Genomic DNA, 15,540 nt, shown 5'->3' with positions numbered 1-15,540 from the left:
TCTTGAGTTGGGCCTTTCTGTGCCCATAATAGTCACCTGTGCACGTCCCGCCCCCAACACTGAATTGAGACACAGATTACAAAATGTGCCTCTTATCTTGAAGTGTGAACCCAGCACAATCCCGAGGCAACTAGTACACTGTAGGTGCTCAATAAAATGCTGACCGGTCAAGTGGACGACCAGGATATGCAGCATCTTCTCAGCTTCTCACGGGGGGAAAACGCACTTGGGTTTCCTGACAGTTTAAGCCTCTTTTTAGCCTGTCACTTACGGAAAGTGACAGAGGTTGTCCAGGAAAATGGAAATCCTCGTAAGGCTCTACCTATGTGGAAGAACTACTGTAAGACGTAATGAGAGAAAGTGCCGGGTCAGCCGCCTTCAGCTGAAGCCACCGCTACCTTCCACAACTGCTAGTACTTCATGAGCATTTACAGAGATGGCTGGTAATGTTAGTCTTTCCAGTGGAAATTTTCTTAACTTACCTGAAATCAGAGTTTCTAATCTCTGAAACTGACCTGTTAAGAATTTTTGAGACAGCTCACAGTGGTAATATACAATCAATTTTTTAAAAAAATTTCCCCAGTTCTAACGAGCAGCAGGGGTCAAGATCCACTCCTATGAAATCTAACATTTGTTCCTCTATTTTTCAGGGTTCTTATTGATAAAATGGTGGCAATTATGCTTAGATTTATGGAAACTGAAAATCCTTCTGAAAGTACAATTCATACATAAATGTTAAATGGAATCCTTTCTTCCTATTCTCAATACCTTAGGTCATTATAAAAGTAAAGTCTGACTTATTAAAACCATCTGGTAAGTGTTAATATCAATATTAGAAATGAAATTTAGGGCTTCCCTGGTGGTGCAGTGGTTGAGAGTCCGCCTGCCGATGCAGGGGACACGGGTTCGTGCCCCGATCCGGGAAGATCCCACATGCCGCGGAGCGGCTGGGCCCGTGAGCCATGGCCACGGAGCCTGTGCCCCGCAATGGGAGAGGCCACAACAGTGAGAGGCCCGCGTACCGCAAAAAAAAAAAAGAAGAAAAAGAAATGAAATTTAAAATCCATTAAAGGACAATTAAAACAAAGAACAGACTGCAAAAACCATAGTCTCAATTAACCCACAATCAAGTGCATACTAAAACAAAGGTGTGAATCTAAAAGATAACTGAGCGGGGACGAAGTGAGAGAGAGTGGCATGGACTTATATACACTACCAAATGTAAAATGGATAGCTGGTGGGAAACAGCCGCATAGCACCGGGAGATCAGCCCGGTGCTTTGTGACCACCTAGAGGGGTGGGATAGGGAGGGTGGGAGGGAGATGCAAGAGGGAGAGGATATGGGGATGTATACATACAGCTGATTCACTTTGTTATACAGCAGAAACTAACACACCACTGTAAAGCAATTATACTCCAATAAAGATGCTAATAAATAAATAAATAAAAGATAACTGAGAATAGCATTTCCAGAAGATTAAGCTGTAGATCCTCTGAATAAATCCCTATTTGTGGAGATGGAATGCTTTTCTCTAATCATGAAAATGAAAAGAAAAGGGATCTTAGCAAAGTATTGACTAGGCGTCATTTTTGTGCTTATAGTATAACGAGCCCTGAGGGAGAGATCTGAAATGACAACAAATATAAAACTCCATGTTAAAGTGACACTGAGTATGACATAAATTTAGTATAAGAATCTTCTTAAAATGAAAAAAAGTTCAAACAATCACATCACATCCTGTAAACAACCATTTTTCTTCTCCGGAAATGCCCCATTACCTGAATCTCTCTTCCTTCTTTTGAGAAACATTCTGTCATTGACAGTGAAGGGTATCGGGATCTGTTACCCCAAAATATGCCACTGGGCAATAAAAACGATTTTTGAGCTGAAGGCATTTGAGTTTCTGGAATCCCTTATCTGCCTAAAAGCAGAGCGCCACCCCCCCCGCACCCCCAAAGAACGCAACTCTCCTAAATCCCCTCCTGGGGCAACTCTATAATCTCCTCTTCTGGCGCCCCACCAGACCCCGTCACAGACGATCATGTCTCCCACCTGCTCTCTTAAGGCCCATTTATTTTCCAGAAAGTCACCTGCTTTTCCGTAAGTGCCCTTTCTCCCCCTTAACACCCTCACCCCTGCCTTTACTAGGTTGGGTGGAGAGACCCCAAGCTAACCCTCCCTTTGAGTGACTGATCACCGGATACCACGTGAATGCAGGACGCACGTGTTAATGACCTTCCAGTTGCTTTTCTCCCGTTGGTCTGTCCTTTGTCAGTCCAATCTACAGGGCCTGGGTGGAGAACCTAGAGGGCAGAAGGAAGAAGAATTTTTTTTCCTCCCCTGCAATACCAGGGTGTCTGATTTGACAGCTATGGCTATCTCCCAGCTCTCAAAGCTATTTTAAAAATCCTGTAAGCAACATAAGCACCTGAAAGACTTGAAGTTTTAAAACCCTTTGAGACACTGGGTCTAAGTTTCTTTAACTTTTCAAACTAAATATTAAAATATACAAACTATATCAAAGTGCTTACTGTGTTAGGCAAAACTGCTATGAAGAAAAGACTTAATAGTGGCAAAACAGTTACTCATGTACATGTAGTTAAAGCAAAATCAGTCTCCACACCATGAAGATCCTCACCAAATGTTTTTTATAAATATACTTAGCCTATTTTATGAATGTTATTTCATATTTTATCCTTATTTCACTATTTATCTTTTATTAAAAGATAAATTTGAAAGAGTAAAATTGTACGGTGGCAAAATGACTCTGAACTATATTTTCCTACTTGAAAAACTAACAGATCTACATTTTCTAACGGGGGAAGACTGAAAATAACACCTTATCACTATTAACAATGGCTGATTAAATCAAATAAAGGGCAGGTGATGTGGTTCTAAATACAGAACTACTGGAAATTAGTAAAACATATACAACTGTGATACATATAAAGTCACGTAGGCAAACGCTACGCAGTATCTGCTCAGTTAGAAAGGAACTAGCTTTAGAAAAATCAGAGATGCCATCTGAAAAAAGCACATGGAAGACACAAAACAAAATATACTTATTTAGCATGTTAAAAACAATCACATCAAAAGAAGTGTACAGATAAAAAAGTCATAGGTGACATAAGAAAATAGTGTGTGTGCATATATTTTTTGCAAATATATATATATATATGTATATATATATATATAAATCTACAGTATTTACCACTGTTGACATATATATATATTTTGGAACAGCTCTGATGCTGCTATCATAAACTAAATTGTACAGCTTGGTTTATTACAAGTCACAGAATCATGGTTTAAAATTGGAATTCACATCCCCAGCTACAATTTCATATACATTTATTTCTAAGCTTCCACATGATCTGAACCAGGAGCCTGGTGGATCAGAGTTTCCATGCAGTGTTTGGCTGCTAATACACTGCATTTGTTTTGCCATTTAATAACATCATTACCAAGTTGATTAAAATTATATTAGGCTCATTATATACATAAAAATATTGTCACATTCACTAGCTAAACAAATGTTACTCTCATTTTAAAAGACATACTTCTGTACCTTGAAAGCTTAAAGCCCCAACTTGCAACAAGAAGAACCATCAATGTTAGGTTTTCTATTCCCTATTGTTCAAATAGGATCAAAGTAATGTTGAAAACAAGCTCTCCAGTGAAACCCAAAGGCATACTTTCTTAGAGTGCCCAAAACTTGGTCAGTGTTTTGGTCATTGTAGTGTAACAGAAGATTTTGAAAGACATTGCTGATTTGTTACCATGAACCTGAATTTTTCACTGAAACAAACAACAAAAAAAAAGATTTTTGAAAGTATGAAAGTCACGCTATTTAAAAAAAAACAACAAAAAACCCACCAAAATCTGAGGTTCCTAGTAATAATTAGGATCATTTTTTACAATTTTACACAGCGATAATTTAACAGCCTACGAGCAGCAATATTCACTGACTACATTCTTTAAAGAAGAGGGCCAGGAAAAGATCATGTAAATGCCACCCCGGGGCCCTTTGCAGGGAGACTCCACAGTAATGTAAGGGGCAGAAGTAAGAAGTAACCATATTGTTAATCTTGCTTTCAAATGAATGTAAAGGAATTTGTTCTGCTGCCCCGTGTGAGTGCTTGATGATCAGTAACTTGCAGCTTCTCCTGCTGGCATCCGCCGGAGGGCTGTGTGTACACTTCCTGGGCATCTGGCAAGGAACACTCTGCTCTGAGCTTTGCGAGGGTCAGAAGAGAAAAACGGGCACAGACGCACGAAAGCTGATCTCTTGGTGAACACGGATACATTGCGCACTGCACCTTTGGTCATAAAATTAAACTGCCCCGATTTTAAGCACCATTAAGTGGTTAGCCTTTCTCTCCAATGTCTTTAATCTTCAGATTGAAAACTGAATGAGCCATTGAACGAGAAAGCTGAGCATTCCGTGAGATGCTGAATTAAGCCAGGGCAAACCCTCAAGTCAGTTTAGGACCTGGGTTAAAAATATAAGGGGGAAAAAAAACATGACCAAAAGACAAGGTAGGGAAAAGAAGTAGAATAAATTATTCCATGGATCTAGATGAAAAGTAGTTGTTTTTTTTTTTAACATTTCTTTAGTTCTGTGTTCAAACGTGTATGCGTAGATGCATACAGTATCTATTAAAAGACACGTACATTACACACAGCCTTAAAAATATCTATTCTACAGTTTTTCAGTGCTTTGTATCATTACTCAAAATAGAATAGACTAACAGAGTACAAATATTCAGATTCTGGAGAAAGATATAAATGAAACTGTGCGTGCATCCCTAAATACTATTGCTATGTTTCCAGGTTAAATTCTTTTCAACAGGTTCAGTGATGATGCAAGTTAAAAGCTCATCTTAAGCAGCATCTAGGTGGGGATGAAATCACTCCCATGTATTCTTATCACTGACATACACGAGAATTGTGCGAGTTGTTCACAACTGTATAAAATACTGCTTTGGCAATTATCAACATAGCAATGTAGGTTTCATATGGTTTCTATTCTCTCGTCTGCAGCAAGTACAGATCAATTCTCACAGCAATACTGATTCCTGGATAGAGAGTCCATCCCGATTCCTGTAGTGATATACTGGAGGCGAGGGCCCTGAATACTGATACCCAGATGAACTGGCATCTTCCAGAGCTGGGGAAGTTCGATACCGCACCGGACTATCTACTGAAACTGCAGGGAGGGTGTGGTCCTGATAGGGGACGTGTTGAAAGGTGGGGTATTTGGGTAAACTGCTTAAGTGGCTACGGCTGGCATCACGAGTCCACGACTGTCCGTGCATCTCCGGTCTCAGTGCGTAACCAACTTCCGACCATTTTCCGTTATTATCTGGCAAACATTCCACTGGAGGAAGGAGGAATTTCCCATTCTTTGGTGACCCTGAATTGCCCGAATATCCCGCAGCACCGATATCAACAGGGAGAACTTCTATTCGACTGGACGGCTGGACCAGAGGAGTTGGGCGGCTGTAAGATTTCTCTGGAGAAACATCAGTCGAAAGAGTAGAACCGTAAGGTCTCCGGGAAGGATTCACTGGTGTCCCGTGGGGAAACGGTGGAGACACAAAGCTGCTGTTAGCAGCAGGGATGCGCATTGGAGAACTGCCCTGGTAAGTGGGGGGGTCACTGTAAGATGGGGGGTGTGCTGCCCCTCGATCCTCCCCGTCTAACTGGGATGGATATTTTGCATAACTCGGAGGCTGTAATTTAAATGTAAACGTGTTCGGGGCTCTGGATGGACTGGAGCTGGGCTCAGCGTGCCTCCTTGGGCTGTGATGGTAGGCCGCGCCCCTGGGGCTCTGGGAGCGCGCCCTCTCCAGCGCCTGCTCCAGGGCCGCGCTGGCTCCATCCCCGGGTACATTGTCATACTGCGAGGCTGTGGAGCCACGCTTCCCTTCATCCGCATCCAGCACCTTCACCTTCTGCCTGACGCTGGGGGCCCATGGATCAGCGGAACCGGGGACGGTGACTCTCGGCGTGGGGTGTGCAGCCCGACTTCGGCCTTCAATGGCATACTTGGCAGTTTTCTCAATAGCTGAGATATCTGACGGCTTATTCCATTTGGGCACAAACTCCTTCCTGATGTGTGAAGTGGCGTTGCTATTCTGGTTAGCGGCTGCGTGGTTATACTGCCTGGAATTGTCCTGTGGACCCGATGGAAGTCTCCTTTGAAAATCCACCTCATCTTTAAGCTTTTTACTCTCCTCGTCCACCGACTTCCGCCGCAGCTGCCGCGCCCTCTCGAGGGTACCTGTTCTACTTTGATGGGGAGGGGAATGCTCGTGGGCTTTGTAAGGTGACGAGCCGCTCTCTCTCCTGCCGTCCAGATGTGGACTTGACCTGCCCACACTTCTCTGTCCGTTGCTCAGGTGACTGACGCCAGCTGATTGAGATTCAGGGGGAAGTTGTCCCAAAGGTTTCTTTGGAAATTCATCCTCTTTACCTAAAGGGAAAGATCAATTCATAAGTGACATAAGTGCATGAATAAACGGTATCAAATATAAGAACTATATCATGAATAACTGCTTACTTTTCATGCGTGCACTCAAGCACATGCATAAACATACACAGACACACAGAATTTTAGTGGCTTAGGAGAAGCATTTTTTAGAGAGATTCATACTAAGGCATACCAAAACTCAAAGCCTTATTATGCAATGTGCAGATGGGAAAATTTTATAACCTTATGAGTAAGGATCATACAATTGTGTAACATATTCTTATATTTTGTTAAGATAGTTACCTGCTTTACCATGAATGAGAAGCTGATATTCTCATTTCTATTCCTAAAACAATCCTGCAGGTCAGTAGTTCAGTGTCTCACCATTACGTTCCTTCCACTTAAGCATACCTCAACTAAAACAGTTTTGGAATCTCAGTAAAATGGTTCCTAACAACCTCAAGCAGGTCTGCCAAGTTTAAAAGTTAACTGATGACCAACTGTGGTCTCCAAGTTATCCCCAAATAGCTTATTATTATTCTCTCAGTACCTTCCACCATATATAAAGAAATGGCATTCTCTATTTCCAAATTACTACTCTAAGAGGGTCCTACTTTAAATGCAAAAAAAAGGGAAAAAGAATAAAAAAGAAAATCATATTAGATACTTTTGATCTAATATGATTTGATTTTAAATTTTTTTTTTTTTTTTCGGTACGCGGGCCTCTGTCTGTTGTGGCCTCTCCCGTTGCGTAGCACAGGCTCCGGACGTGCAGGCTCGGCGGCCATGGCTCATGGGCCCAGCCGCTCCGCGGCATGTGGGATCTTCCCGGACCGGGGCACGAACCCGTGTCCTCTGCATCGGCGGGCGGACTCTCAACCACTGCGCCACCAGGGAAGCCCTGATTTTAAATTTTAAATAACTAACATGGGAAAATTAATGAGGAATTAAAGGAACATGCAATAAGATGGGCATTTTGTAAAGTGTTTAAAATGATCCACAATACGGACTCCACTAAATACCATCCTGAAAAAAACAACAGACTCCACTTGTAAAAATTCCAAAGCTTAAGACGTATGTTTTTTTTTTAATGTCTTCTATTACTACAGAACCGTATATTCTCACTTAAAAATCAGTCACTGCACTCTCCAAATGCCCTGCCACCCACCCACCTAACAAACGTTTCCTGAGGAAAGCCACGACGAGTCCACCAGCTGTGAGCAGGCAGACGCCGCCTCATTCTCAGGTAGCTTACAGTCTAGGTGACGATAATTGTATTATTTACCCACATACCATAATGTTCTTTAAGATGTTAAAATAATTCAATGAGCTTTTCTTTGGGAGAGGAGGGAGTAGAGAATGATGGCAATGCGATATCCTTTAAATAGTTAAGCTACCAGAATAAGAATTATTGAGCTAAAGATACTTTATGCTTTTCTGATTCAGTGGTCTTGGCATAATCAACATGGTTCTTGCATCTTTCTGTAATAAAGACGTTTTATGATATACGGACAGACTATTTTAACTGATAACCCAAACTTGAAAATGCTTGTCATTGAGAAAAGCTTTGTTTATGAACGTTGCATGTAAAATAGTCTGGAGCATTCCAGTTCAGCCTGACTAGCCTCATATGAAATATTTGGAATTGAGATGAGAAAGCTGACTCAAATGCAGCCCTAGTCCAGGATATTCACAAGTAGTCATTCAGCCTATCAGGTTAAAAACGAACAATAAGGGGCTTCCCTGGTGGCGCAGTGGTTGAGAGTCCGCCTGCCGGTGCGGGGGATGCGGGTTCGTGCCCCGGTCCGGGAGGATCCCGCATGCCACGGAGCGGCTGGGCCCGTGGGCCATGGCCGCTGGGCCTGCGCGTCCGGAGCCTGTGCTCCACGGCGGGGGAGGCCACGGCAGTGAGAGGCCCGCGTACCGCAAAAAAACAAAAAAAACAAACAATAAAAATAAAATTAAAATCTATCTGGTGTCCCCCAAGTTTTTATCAGCTCTACAAGTAGCTATCCATTTAGTCCCAAGGAAACATATGAATTCCTTCTTTCCTGTAAGAAAATAACCGCAACAAACACAAATTATCTGGAAGATATGATAGAAAAACCAAATGCAGGAGTTTCCTTTTCGCCTCCACTCTGACAACTCTCTAAGCGCACAACACAGTAATTGGACTGGCCGATTGATATTCCATCAGATAATAACATCAGCCTTTTCAGGTTGGTGTGTAGAAAACCTGATGGAAAACATAACCATTAAAAAGAAAAGGAAAACAGTGGCTCCTGGAGAGAGTGCTAATCCATGCCTGCAAGATGCACGTTACAGGGACAGACAGGATCAGCTGTAGAGATCCTCACGCTGAGCCCTCCAAGCCGTCCCACGTCCCCACCACTTGATGGCTCCCGGCAGCCTGCAGAGAGCCGCCAACACTCTACTTCCCATGAAATCATTCTAAATGTTTCTAAAAATTCTCCACAGCGGTATTAAAAAAACAAAAAAAGAAGAACAGATTTCAAGCTGCCCGGCTGCTGCAGGTTGCACGCCTTCTCCCTAGAACACCATCGATCAGCGGAAGCCTCACCTGCTTCTCTCGGCCCAGACCCTGCGTTGGGGTTTCAGTCTTTATCAATTCACAAGTCACGAAAACAGTTGCTTGAAATTAGGTTTTTCGAGGGTTAGCTATCTGCTATGGTTTGAATGTCTGTGTCCTCCTAAAATCCATGTTGAAACTCCCCAGCGTCACCTCCATGTAATGGTGTTTGGAGATGGGGTTTGGGAGGTAATCAGGTCACAGGATGCAGCCTCGTGATGGGATTAGTGCTCACACCCTTTCCACAGTGGAGTAATGGACGGGGCCACCAAGAGAGGTGGGGTTTCCTGGGTTTTTCCTCCCCCAAACCTCGGGGACTGCAGCCACAGGTCCCTCTGAGTTGTGGTCGACAGTGGGGTGAGGAGTGGCCCTGGCAGAGCAGGAGGAATGCCCAGCTGGGGAGGCAGTGGTCAGACAGGGGGCTCTGGACCCCGCGCGGGCAACCCACCTCCTTCTGCTGTCACGCCTGCCCAGATGCACCAGAGGGGGTGACACTGAAGAGGGAAGGAAAGGCTGGTACCTGGTTAATGTGAGTGACGTGCTGGGCAGGGCCTGGCACGTGTAGCCCTGGGACAGAGCCACATGCCCTGTGTCCTCTGAGGTGGACGGGGCACCAGAGAATAGACGTTTGCTTTTTCTCTCCCTCAGCAAGGTCTGTGTCTAAAAACCACCTCCTTGTAATGGGCTGAATTGTGCCCCCTCAGAATTCCTATGTTGAAGCCCTAACCCCCCGAACCTCAGAAGGTGACTGCGTTTGGAGATAAGGCCTTTACAGAGGGGACTAAGGTTAAATGAGGTCAGCGGAGTGGGCCTCTCATCCAACATGACAGGTGACCGTATAATAAGAGGCGATGTGGACAGAGACACACACAGAGGGAGGACCACGTGAAGACACAGTGAGAAGGTAGCACCTAAAGCCAAGCGGAGAAGAAACCAACCCTGCCCTCACCTTGATCTTGGACTTCCAGCCTCCAGAATCATGAGAAAATCAATTCTGTTGTTTGAGCCACTGTCTGTGGCGCTTTTGTTGTAGCAGCGCGCACGGACTAAGACACTACCCTTCGGTCTACATCCTAAACCTCAACACTGATTTGCTTTTACTAAACACAAATTTTATGGATTGCTTTTCCTGTTAGTGAAAAGTCACATATTTCATTATTTATGATCATCTGCTTTTATGGTTCTAGGAGATTTTCAATGTCGACAATGTAATGAAACCAACTACAGTAATTAAAACTTATTTTAGGGGCTTCCCTGGTGGCGCAGTGGTTGGGAGTCCGCCTGCTGATGCAGGGGACATGGGTTCGTGCCCCGGTCCGGGAAGATCCCACATGCCGCGGAGCGGCTGGGCCCATGAGCCATGGCCGCTGAGCCTGTGCGTCCGGAGCCTGTGCTCCGCAACGGGAGAGGCCACAACAGTGAGAGGCCCACGGACCGAAAAAAAAAAAAAAATTTTACAAAACCAGGTCAAAAAGACAACTGAACACCATAAGTGTGGAGGGTGGACACAGGCAGTAACAGACCCACAGGGGTAACTCGAGTTCCGTTACTTCACAGATTCTTGTGATTTCCTATGGAAACGCAGACATTCAGCTGTAGCTACTTACTGATGCTGATAAAGATAAAGGGCATCTTTGTAAGTGTGGTACCCAGAATTTAAGCAATATTCTAGGTTTGGAGTAACTGAAATGCAGTACAGTGGGGTTTAATAAGGGGCTGATGCAATGGAAGAAATTTTTTAAGAACACTTTACAGTGGTGGTGGGAGGGAGAACGTGAGGGGGAAGAGGTACTAGGGGAGAAAACTGAACATCACGTCCTGTTCCTGTATTCTACTGTCCATAGACTTCCATCCTGAAATCCTTTGGATACATAAAAGGCCCGTATCAGTAAAGACTCATAGGACACAGGGTAAAACGCAGGATTACAAAAATAAGGCACATATTTCTCAGGAGAAGGAATAAAAAAGTGAGAAGGAAGTAATGGACTGAGGTGGTAATTTCATGCCTGAAACAAAATGGAAAGGTACGTGTCATCCATACAAGAGAGTTTTAATTTTTCAATATAATGGGTAAGAAAAGTACTCACCTTACACTTAACACTACTTTATATTCAAGTCAATACACGAATTTCTCTAAGGAAGAGACATTAATATTCTATGCATCTACACATTATATTAGAATTAAAAGAAAATTTTAGCATGTTCCATTTACTTAATGGTCAAGAGGCCAAAATCCACACCGGGAAAAAAAAAATCTGTGACTGTTCTAAAATATCAAAAAAGCAGCTTCTTAAAGTTCTTTCATGGTAGCCCATAATACATTTCCCTTTCACCTTAGCAGAAGATAACCTACTTAAAGTGCAGTCCTACTTATTTTGCAGACCTTCCTATAGCATCTAAAATATTAACAGAATTACCGGTAAGGTTTTGACAAAATGTCCGCTCATTCAAATGTAATTAATCTGAATTAGAGTAACGATATACCATTCAAATAGTACCAAAACATAACGGTTATAAATACCCAAGATCTACGTAGCTATGAAACTAGATATAGCAGGGTTTGGAGAGAAAAAAAAATAATCCAGTGCAGACAAAAGGACATTGCGTCTAATTAATTTCTGAATGTCAATCTCTCACTAGGAGCTAGGATTCTGTAAGAGGTGCATGGTGAATACCTCGACTGTACAAAGACATTTAGAGGATATGGCCTCTTTGCCCCCATAAAGATTATCAATAAGCATGGAAGAAAGGAAAGTAATTTGAAAAAGGCAGTAGACAAGGATATAAGAAGGAGCTTTCTATAATGCAAGTGCTTAAGAAACCTAATTCCTCCCAATTTTAAGGACAGTAATGCAAGTTAGGCAAGGAGGCCTTGCTTGGTAAGGGTAAGCTTATTCCCTGGTGCCAGGGCCGGGCCGCAGTGCTGGGAACAGTGCCAGGCTACACCTACTGTCCATAGTGACCTGGGACCGGGGAGCAGGGTAGGGCCACCAGCAGTTGCTGACTGATGACACACGGACTCTGCCACATCCAGATTATTCCTGTAAGTGACCCAACCCCTCTGAACAGCACAGCTCCTCAGTGATTCAAGAGCGAGCAAATGTGCACTTGCTGTTGGCATCTCTAAGGGTCCTCAGAGCCATCGTGACCATGGGAAGGGCTGTCTCTCAAGAGGAGTGAGAAGAGGGTGGGAAGGAGGGACCAGAGGGGAAAAGAGAGAAAGAGGGGAGAGGAGGAGGGGAGGGAGAGGACTGGAGACAGAAGGGAGGAGCGTGGAGGGCAGCAGGGCCGGGGGGGCCCACGGTGGAGCATCGCTCCCCCACCCCCGAGGCCGCTGGGGCCCGCGTGTCTGAGCAGGGACCTGCTCCTGTTTCTCAAAAACTGAGCAAGGCCGAGTCTCGGCAACCACAGCACCAAAACCCAAGGGCCCTGCGCCTGGGGGAGCTGACCTCTGTGTGTAAGTACAAAATCAAGAAAAAAATCTACCCAACCTCGTTGCAAGGAGGTTCTTCCATGAAGATTAGTCATTCAACTTTCCCTGAGCTGAAGCCGTACTAGGCAGACCCTCCAAGAAGTACATATGCCATCGTCATATTTTCATATGCTAATAAATATCCCCTGCCCTTTCCCACAAAAGTAGATCCAAATAAGCATTAAAGATTCTTGTACAATCTCTTCATAGATTCACCTTAACCTCCTCGAACTACCTGTCCCCCAAAACACACACCGCTATACTTGGCCTTTGTTTGGTTTAAGTATCTCCTTTCACCCCTAAGCAACTGAGTGTAACTAAAAGATTCAAGCATAACTGACGTCAAAAGAGATAGCTATAAACAGGCAATAGGTACTAATATTTATTATCCACACTTTCCCCTGAAAACCAGGAGTTTAAATGGTATTTTTCACTAGCGTTCCATTATGTGAATGGTGAGTATTTTTATGCCAGGGCCAACAATCAGACTACTCTGCTCAAAAAGAAAAAAAAAAGGAACTACAGCTTGATATAGTTCAGGATAAACGCAAAAATGCTTACTCTTTTTTCTTAAATAACTTTTTTCCTTGAAAAAAAAAAAAAAAAAAGAAAAGCCACCGAAAAGAATACTCCTAAGCATCCCTAAAGAAATACGGGAGGGTCTCAAGCCCCTTTGGGCAGGTCCATCTCTGATCTTACTCAGGTCTCTGTCACCACCCAGTGGACACCACACGCAACTACAAGTCTCACAGACTGCCTCCGAACACATGAGCAGCTTTCTTCGCCCAAGGATACGTAATTACAGGAAAGTGCTCTCAATGCTCTTCCCTGTGAGCAACTTTCTACTTTTAAATTTCAACAACAGAATACATGTACTCTGACTGTTCTAACGGTTTTCAGTGATAAATGGTGGGGAGCACTGTCAGGAAAATTCTTCTGGGACAGAATCATCTTATTCCTTTTTCCAGATTAAATATTAAGTCCATTTGAGGTTTCAAATATTGTCACAAAAGTACTGATTTCAAATTTATATCTGAAAAACAGAGCAGTTTCATTTCTGTTTAATGTACTATAAGCCAGAAGAATATACAATTCAAACACTATTACAGCTTTCAACAAGGTGATCAAAAGAAATACAGTATGCTTTCAAAATTATAGCTATGATAGTTTCCAAAAATCCAAAAAACTTATTGCAGTTAGGCTCATAGGCTGGACTTTCTTTCTAGCAGATTAAACTTGAAAGATAAGGGAAGCTGAAAGGACATAATCATTTAACACATTTATTTTTATAAACCTATTTTAATGTCACATAAATTAAACAGATCTTTGTGAAATAATTTTTAAAACCTGTACTGTGTGTTTCCTAGGGTTTCAAGTCACAAACACAGTACAAACTGCTGTGCATATGTAACATCAGTTTCCACTACACAAACAAACAGAAGTGAAAACGCACTCAAACCCTCACAAATTGAGACAGAACACATAACTAAACTGACTTGTCTGTGTGTGCAATCGAGATGCAGAAAGATTCCATCACCTCCAAAAACTGCCTCCCGCTAACCTTTTGTAGACGATACGTTTTTATATCCTAAAAAATTCATTATAGCTTCATTTGTTCATTAAAAAATATCGACTGAATGCCTACTCTATGCCAGGCACTGCCCTAGGTGCTGGCGACACGAAGACACGGTCACGGTCCTCCAGGAACTTACCGTCTAGTGCAGACATCAAACTAACTGGCACGGGGGTGACGCCCAGCGAGTGTGGGGACAGATGCACACACGGGGCACGCACGTTTCCAGCACAAAATAGCGGTGACCAAACTCTGCGGCCAAAATAGTGACCAAACTCTGCGGCTTTGGGGAGGTGGGGGACTGGCCGAGTCTTCAGGAAGGAGACAAGGCTTAAGCCAAGCCGTGTGCACCCAGCAGGGTGGACTGGGTCAGAGGCCCGGGTGGTGCGGAGCCCCCTCACCACGTTCCCCCTTAACCGCCAGCATGAGCAGAGCAACATCAACCAGTGTTCCCGTTTATCCACCCCTCTCCTTTTATCCCCACACTACTCTCCATCCCCTTTCTACCATTTCCTAGTAAAAGATCTTACGAACGACTGCTACCAGGTTTCCTCATGTGTAAAATGATGACGAATTCTTTTTCTTAAGAGTTATTTTAAGGATTAAATGAGACAGTGCATGTGGTATGTGGCAGAGAGCAAGCATTCAATACATACTAGCTGCTAGTTAGATGCTAAATCATCCCATTCCATTACACAGGTTTTGAGATTTTTATTCTCGTGTTCAAATAGTTCTATTATATACATATATTTTTTTCTTTATGTGTCTTTTACTAAAACTTGTCTTAAACTCTTTTTAAAAGTAGGCAAGACATTTAAAAATAAATGTTGAAATAGCAAGAATATAGTTAATAACTGCCGTTCCAAATGCATTCCCTGCTACAGGAAAGGATTAGCAGAAAAGGGACATCATCACACTGCACCAGGGAGGGGTGACCTTCCAGAGCACAGGTGATGGTCTCACAGGGCCCAGGCCCACACTCCATTATTGCTGTGACGGCTTGTTTTCTAGTGAATCCTGAAGACCCAGAACAAACCTCGGAGAACACGGATTAGACCCCTTGCAATTAAATAACTAAAAGCAGAGCATCTTGGTTTTTAGCAAAGGTGTGTTCTTAAAACTTCTTTCTACTGTGCTCTCTCCACATTTTCTTTTTTTCTCTTCCACTCACCCGGTATCACCCTCCAACCATCTTCCCCCATTTATCCTGTTTCTAGCTCTATTATGACCCTATTCACACTCTATTATTGTGTAAATTCTGTCTCTCCTCTGTGCACCCTGAGAGCAAGAAGCACGTCATTCTTTTCAGTTAAATCCCCAACAGAGCACCTAGCAGAAAACCTAACAGGTGGTCCTGGAAGATGTTTTGAAATAAATGAATAAAATATATTATTTAGGGCTTCCCTGGTGGCGCAGTGGTTGGGACTCC

At 43.3% G+C, this 15,540-nt stretch overlaps 1 protein-coding gene across 3 annotated transcripts in view; it reads right to left on the bottom strand.

Annotated features, from left to right (window-relative positions):
• Positions 1-1,398: 1,398 nt before the first annotated feature.
• The window catches only part of USP6NL (USP6 N-terminal like), a 188,810-nt gene continuing 174,668 nt past the window's right edge, over positions 1,399-15,540 (bottom strand). For 2 of the 3 annotated variants that reach the window (XM_024734174.1, XM_024734175.1), the window contains exons 15-16: positions 5,066-6,479; positions 1,400-2,304 (exon numbers count right to left, since the gene is read on the bottom strand). In XM_024734174.1, coding sequence (XP_024589942.1) covers positions 2,283-2,304; positions 5,066-6,479 — 1,436 coding nt within the window. In that variant the 3' untranslated portion in view covers positions 1,400-2,282. Of the gene's footprint in view, positions 2,305-5,065; positions 6,480-15,540 lie in introns of all 3 variants that reach the window. The other variant, XM_024734173.1, reaches the window with a different exon arrangement.

Source organism: Neophocaena asiaeorientalis, unplaced genomic scaffold, assembly GCF_003031525.2.
Source record: "Neophocaena asiaeorientalis asiaeorientalis breed wild unplaced genomic scaffold, Neophocaena_asiaeorientalis_V1.1 scaffold120, whole genome shotgun sequence".
Taxonomy (NCBI): Eukaryota; Metazoa; Chordata; class Mammalia; order Artiodactyla; family Phocoenidae; genus Neophocaena; species Neophocaena asiaeorientalis.
Note: the sequence above shows the minus strand (reverse complement) of the source record. Positions and strands in the feature narration are given on the sequence as shown.